We start from the raw sequence: 7,500 nt of genomic DNA, 5'->3' as shown, positions 1-7,500 counted from the left end.
AGCATGAAAGAAAAATAGAGAGAGAGAGAGAGAGAGAGAGAGACGCCCCACAGAAATGAAAGAATGAGAGCAAGCGCAGGCGTGAGACAAAAAAGAAAGCCCCATCTACAACCTACAGCTCCAGACGAGCTCTCCCTAAACCGCCACAACTCCACCCCCCGCCCCCACCCCCCCCTCATCCCCCACCTCCACCCCTGCACCACCCTAACAGATTTTTTTTATGGCAGAATTCTATGCACACACAGCACAATTGGTAATACATAATGCATAGACACAGTAGCCTACATAATAGCGTCATTTAGCGAGGCCTTAGATTAATTCCAGTGTCGTAGTAGCCCCGGGGGGGGGGCTGCTCAGCCATAGGTACAGTATATAGCTCCCAGGGTTCATGGCTGGGACAGGCTCTTAGGCACCGCGACTCGAGTCTAATCACTCATGTGCATGAGAATAACATTAAACACTCATATGTGCTCCCAACAAAGCAATCTCCACACCGCCAGAGACGGCCCAGTTTGATTTCATGCATCAGTGTATCAATATGGTGGTGAGCTGTGCTGCGCGTGTGAGTGAGTGTGTGTGTGTGTGTGTGGGCTGGATGAAAAAAGTCTGTCTCGGAATGAAGAATTGATCAAGAATCGCTCAGAGACAAAACGAGGCGTTTAGTTCAAAACTGTGATCAGTCTGAATGTCAGGTGTTTATCTTTGCAGTGCTCTCACTGGAGAGGGGAATTCTGATGGATTTCTGATTGTGTGTGTGTGTGTGTGTGTGTGTGTGTGTGTGTGTGTGTGTTGTGTGTGTGTGTGTGTGTGTGTGTGTGTGTGTGTGTGTGTGTGTGTGTGTGTGTGTGTGTGTGTGTGTGTGTGTGTTTGTCGGTGCAGGTGTGGAAGCGATCAGGAGCCTGGTTCTTTAAAGGCTTCCCCAAGCAGTTCCTGCCCTCGCCCATGCCCATGTCCAAGCAGAACAACACGCCGGGGGCCTCAGAGAGCCAAGCCCAAGCCCAAGCCCAGGCTCCTGCTGCTGCTGCTGCCTCTCAGCCTCACACACAGGCCAAAGGTCAGTCTCACAGTACACACACACACACACACACACACACACACACACACACACACACACACACATATACACTCACCACACACACACACTCACACTCACACAGGTTCGCATATATACATACACACACACGCACAGGTTTGCATATACAAACAAACACACACAAACACACGCACACTCACACACACCACACACACACACACACAAATGCCACAGGTGAAGTTAAATCATGTGAAGGTAAAGACATACATCGCAAATCACACAATCAGGCCACTGAGACAGCCAAGACTCACACATGTGGACACACATCCAGACACACAGTCATATCCCGCTCAAGAAAACAAAACAATTTAATCTGACCATTGCGGATCAATGGATCTTTATCCATTAATACACTTGCTTAAAAATCATAGTGAAACCAAGCATATTGGTAATTAACAGAAGTCACACACAAAGGAAGACACACACACACTATCTCTGCATCTCTCTTTACCATGACAACGAAAATGTCACGTCAGAAATATGACAGAAATGAGACAGTGCTTGTGATGAGCATTAGCAACTCCTCCATCTTCTGGAGGCTGCAATACAGAGAAGACCGAGAGATGTGTTTATCTTGTTGTTTATTTAAAAAAAAAAAACAACGGATGATGGCAATTCTCGTCGTCTGCATGCGAAATCAGCCCAGAATGCCACACAAAACCCAGATGCGGCGCGCCGCCCAGATGGGTGATTCATTTAGCGCCGTCATCAATTATGTGAATAATTGATCCAGGTCTTCATCGGAAACAAAGACAGAACGCTTGTTGGGGTGTCAGTCCCCGGGCCTCGGGTCTCTTTAAAGCATCAAAGCCACGCGAGGGAGACGGCAGGAGCTTTAACTGCACTCTCTCTCTCTCTCTCTCTCTCTCTCTCTTCTCTCTCTCTCTCTCTCTCTCTCTTCACGATGATCTTCATTTTAGCGTAATCTAATTTTAGCCATAAGTGGAAATAGAATTAGACAAGGGAGAGACGAGCGCTAATGCATTTTGCCAATGGAAGGGGCCGTGGCTCGGATCGCTGTGTACAGCAGGAGGACAGCTGAAAACACTTGTGAGACGACGACTTCATCTCCAAGAGAGAGGGAGGCAAAAAAAGAAAAAAGAAAAGAAAGAACGCGCGCAGGATGATGTCTCGGAGTTTATTTAAAGACAACACGAGAGGCAGGAAGAGGAACTTGATGGCTAAATGGCTGTGAGTCACAACAAGTGAATCAGACGTCATGATACTTAAGCGAATGCCAAGATTCTTTAATAGCAGGAGAGCGAGACAAGAAGATAATAGCGCGCGTAATATCATAATGATAGGGCATCTGATATGAAGATATCGCGCTGGGCCGGGACCTTCCATTAGCGTAACAGTGTAACAGGGGATCATGATGAAGGCGGATGAGGGCCTGTGCATCTCGTGATAAGGCGCAGGAGCCGATCGCATAGATAACGGAGTGGATCATCTTCCTGTCCTCCCGGCTGCTCCACCGAGCCACAGCCCGCAAGTGAGTGGGCCCACTCACCACCAGGGCCTGGACGCGGCCTGGACACGGGCGGCCCGCACTGGACGCCAGCACACATCACCATCACTTCACTTCAGCTTCGTATTATGTCATAATATTACGCTCGGCATTCGACTAGATTTTATTCAGTTGGTCGCACTGAGAAGCTGATTGCTCCTCTTATTTCAGCCTGCTTGTGCAATGATTGTTTTTTTTCTTCTTCACATTATCCAAATGTAAAAAAAAAAACACTCTTCACTCAGTCATCCAGTCAGTCACTCTTGTCCTTCATACAAAGCGCTTCATACCACATGAGGGTTTACACACGGATTTGCATGCCTCCGGCACTTTCATCATTTGCGTCTTAAGAGCGCAAGCCCGAACAAGGAGTAACATTCCTGCCCCACAGGTACACGCTACCTCAGGCGAAAGGGGGGAAAAAACGAGGGAGAGAGAGAGAAGAGGGGGGGGGGGGGGGGAGCGTACCGTCCTGTGCCCTGGGCTGGCGGCATGATAAATTAATGTCTGTTTTATGTCTCCGTAAAACAGAATGGTGCGTGAAAATGCAATGAGGAGATAATGCAGAGGAGAGTGTGCTGTAGCGCTGCCGGGCGTCACGGTGTGTGTGTGTGTGTGTGTGTGTGTGTGTGTGTGTGTGTGGTTACTGTATGTAGGTCAGTGCCTGGCACTGGAGCCCGCATCGAAAAACATCAAACTAGTCAGAACGCAGTGCTTAATAGACTGCAAGAGAGAAGTGTCTCTGGACAATGGATGTGCGTGTGTGTATGTGTGTGCGTGTGAATGTATAATGTTTAATGTGTTTACACACATGTGTATTTGTGTATGTGTCTCTCTTTGTGTTTGTATAGGTATAATGTATATGTATATGCGCACATGCTTTTCTGTGTTTGTGGATATGTTTGTTAATGTTCATGTGCCTGTGTGTGTGTGTGTGTGTGTGTGTGTGTGTGTGCACGCTCCTGTGGTGTGCCTGCCTGCTTCTGTATGTGTGTGTGTGTGTGTGTGTGTGTGTGTGTGTGTGTGTGTGTGTGCGTCTCTCTCTCTCTGTTCCACAGACACGGAGGTGTCGGGGCGTGCTGGTCACCCACCCGTGGCGGCGAAGCCCAGCGTGGCCCCCAAACCGACGCTGGCGCCCAAGCCGGCCGAGCCCTACGCGGCGGCGGAGGAGGACAGCCCCGTGGTGATGAAGAGGGCCGTCACCGTCCAGAGCTCCAGGCCCGGCCCCGCCGCGCAGGCCCCCCCGGCCCAGCAGGGTGAGACCCGGTCTGGGCACGGGCGCAGCTCACACACGCGGGCAGTTTTGGCCAGGGTCGGGGCGAACTCAGCGTGGCACAAACGCTGACATGAGGAGAGAGGCCGCGTGCCAACTTACTGGACTAAATAATCACATTAACAAAACGCTTCGCTCACTCTGAAGACAAGTTGCTGAGACAAAGAGAGAGTATCTGAGGGACAGAGATTAAGCTTTAAGAATAACGCACTGTAGCATTATTAGGTATAGGGAATCTGCCTTTCCTTAATGGTGCAGTTGCCAATCCTGGGGAGAAGGCGTTAATATTTGAGCTCAACAGCCAATCAGATACATGCGTTTCCTTCCATGCTCCTAAAGCAGCACTGTTGATTTGCTGGACAAGAGCCCAAACCACTGAGTGCTTCCTGTTTATACAGCTAGGACTGTGCACAACACACCTGTTTTTTTAGCACACACACGCGCGCACACACATACACACACACACACACACACACACACACACAAACACACAGGCACACACACACACACACACACACACACACACACACACACACATACACACACACACACACTGGATAGACAGCTCAGCGCAGCTCAGACAGTTCAGAATGTGTGGAAATTTCTGCTGAATTCAACTAAAAGGGTTATGGGTTCTAATAAAATATTGCACCTTTAAGCTTAAAAAGGCATAAACCTAAAGTAGGGAATCTTTCCAGAGATCCGACTCAGGACCGGATGCTGGCCGGATCAGAGCCAGCGCGGCCCCCCGGGTCCTCTCTGGCACCAGCGCCGGTGTTTTCTGGATGTGTTGCGGAGGCAAATGGCCCCATGCATTTTTCATGCGGAACAGCGCCGTTAGCCGTGACCTGTGCTTCTCTCTCTCTCTCTCTCTCTCTCTCTCTCTCTCTCTCTCTCTCTCTCTCTCTCTCTCTCTCCCGCAGAGGCCGGCGCGGGAGGTTACGCGGCCGGCGGCCTGCAGCGAGAGCAGACAGCGCCCCCCGCGGCCCGGGAGGAGAGGAGGCAGCCCGCCGCCGCCTTCAACGCCCCGCCGCCCGCCCGCCAGCCCCAGCCGCGCCAAGAGGAGGCCGAGGACGACGTCAACGACTACGACTCCGACGAAGGAAGTAAGGACACGCTTTTACTGGAACGGTTTGGGACGTAGCTAGCATCTGATGCTACGTGCAAATGACTTTGTGTCATGATGTTATCAGCATAGTCATGCATAGTCACTATAGTATTCACATTATGCTCAATTATTCAGATATAGTAACAGATGTTACTATGCAATAGTTGTTTTATTTGACTAACTGACTTATGTATTGTATATAGCCTGCAAAATTAAAATGTCTCAAGTACATCTAAGTCATGTCTTCCCTCAGGGTAAATATTTGGATGTGTTTTTAGATAAATCTGTAGAGGTAGTTTTTGGCCGCGCCTGTCTCAGTTGGGCAGAATGCACGGCGCTAAACCGCAGCACTGTCACATCCTGCCACGACGAGAGAAGGGTCTGTGCGCCATCTTAATCCGCCGCGCGGCGGAGAGCCGCGGCATTAAAGGCCGCGGCGTTATCGCAGGGGTAAAGAGACGCGGCACGTAAAGCCCATCTGTCACGGCGCCCCGCGGGGCCCACGCCAAGCAGCCGTGTTCCTACAAGTACTCTCCTGTTGTCCTCCTTCACCGGCACAGCTGACGATAAAAACATCTTTTATTGGGTTCATTGAAAAAAGGGTCCGACCGCAGATACTGGGAGCAGGTGAGAGGCAACACTGTGATCTAGTCTTGCTGCTCGAGTCAGTCCATTTAACACGCAGAAATGATACAAAAAATCAGGGGAACCGTTTGTCTGTTTGATGGTACATCTGAACCAATAAACTGGCCGTGGATGTGACAAGGTTACGGTCAACAAATCCCCTGCTGGTGACAACAAATAAATTGTTGTTAAAAGCCAAACATGGCTAGAAACAAAGCAAACATTCTGGACGGAGGAAAGCGATGACCAGGATACAGTAAGCCTGCTGCCATGTGATGTAGTCCCTGTTTTGCCGTTCTGACATGTTGGTCATGGCCTGTTATGTTTTGTTGTACTGGCACTGTGCTTTCTTCTGGAATATTCTGTATTGGTAAAATGATAGGACACTTTTCCCAAGAACCTCCTAACAGTTCTGTACACTGAACTGATATGTAGGATAGAGCTATTTGTCTGGGCAGCGATGTGAAAAGAAAATAGTTCCTCTAGAAATACTGTAAAAGCATCAGAGTGGTGTATGAGACATTGCACTTTAGAGACAAGAGTGAGCTGCCTAGTGGTTAGAAGTAATCAGCGAATAGATGACATAACCTATGAGTCTTCCTGGTAGAACTTTCACCCTAAGATATCACTTCTCTTTTGGCCACATCCATCACTTGAAAAGAAATGATGATGATGATGATGATGATGGTGTGTTGTTTTCCTGTTTCGGTCTGTGAGCTGCCTATGACACTCCATCAATGAGTTCAGTTACCATGAAATGAGATATTTTGACACACCCATGAAGCCTTGTCAGAAATGATTCTCATCTTAAACAGTGACCCTGTGTGAACTTTGGAATAAATGAGGGGAGCCAAATAAGGTCATGCACTGGCTGTCTGCCTGACTTCGGAGCACTCTCTCTAACCTCATGCACTGGACAAAACAACACAATATATGATAGACTTAGAAATACATATGAATGATTAATGTGTCGGAAGCAAAAATGAATACAAAACCCAATTATAATGTGTAAGACTTGTCTGCGACCAGAGATCCATTCATAAATTCAGTTCTACAAAGACATGTTTTAAAATTAAGAATAAATAATGCATAAAAAGAATAGTTATAAAGTAAAAGATTTATCTGTGGTCAAAGATTGATTCTCACAATTCTTTTTTTTTATATGGCCATGTTTTTGTTACATTTTTTATACAGGAGCTTTTGTTTTGGAAACAGATGCGGAGCCGATTGATGAAGAGATGTTTGGTGATAAAGAACGATCACTTTACCCCGTCCGTGTTCTCACTGTCGGCGCCGCATCCCTGGATGGTTCTGTTTTCCGCCTGTGTTTTATGAATACTTCATGAGCCGAGCCAGGAAAACAGCTATCATTTCTTGTAAACGACGTTTCGCTGATGCGAGACCTGGCGCGATGCATCACATCTGTCCAAAACGACCGGTGTTTTGCCGGCCATCTGGCTCTCCGCTACGCCCCGTGCGCGCGCGCCCGATACGTCCGATACGTCGCCTCGGCTTTATGTCCGCCGTCCGGCCGTAACTCTGCGTGTCATCGCCGGCCCGAGGAGTTCATTCACCCACTTATCTGTCCCATCACCACGCCGCCCAACCTGCCATACATCAGATAGACTTCAGAGCTGATTACAGGAGAGCAGACAGATAGATAGATACTGTAGATAGATAGATGGAGAGAGAGGGAGAGAGAGAGAGAGGGAGAGAGAGAGAGTGAGAGAGATTGAGACTGCTTTTCTTGTCTATAAAAGCACTTGTGTCTCGGCTAGGATGACAAACGGCGCCCTTGTGTTGCCGAAACGTGTGAATCAATATCGGTGAGTTGAGGCGGCAGATAGAGAGACTGAAATAAGCCTGCTGGGGCTGCAGGTAAATCATGTCTTCCG

At 48.6% G+C, this 7,500-nt stretch overlaps 1 protein-coding gene across 1 annotated transcript in view; it reads left to right on the top strand.

Moving 5' to 3' along the window:
* LOC134060512 (rabphilin-3A-like) overlaps window positions 1–7,500 on the top strand; it is a 37,852-nt gene that overhangs the window by 21,792 nt on the left and 8,560 nt on the right. The window contains exons 7-9 of the mRNA XM_062517241.1: window positions 880–1,054; window positions 3,659–3,856; window positions 4,797–4,979. Of these exons, the coding sequence (XP_062373225.1) occupies window positions 880–1,054; window positions 3,659–3,856; window positions 4,797–4,979 (556 nt within the window). The remainder of the gene's footprint in view (window positions 1–879; window positions 1,055–3,658; window positions 3,857–4,796; window positions 4,980–7,500) is intronic.

Source organism: Sardina pilchardus, chromosome 16 (genome assembly GCF_963854185.1).
Source record: "Sardina pilchardus chromosome 16, fSarPil1.1, whole genome shotgun sequence".
NCBI lineage: Eukaryota > Metazoa > Chordata > Actinopteri > Clupeiformes > Clupeidae > Sardina > Sardina pilchardus.
The sequence above is the reverse complement of the archived record's forward strand: the minus strand, read 5'-3'. Positions and strand labels throughout refer to the sequence as shown.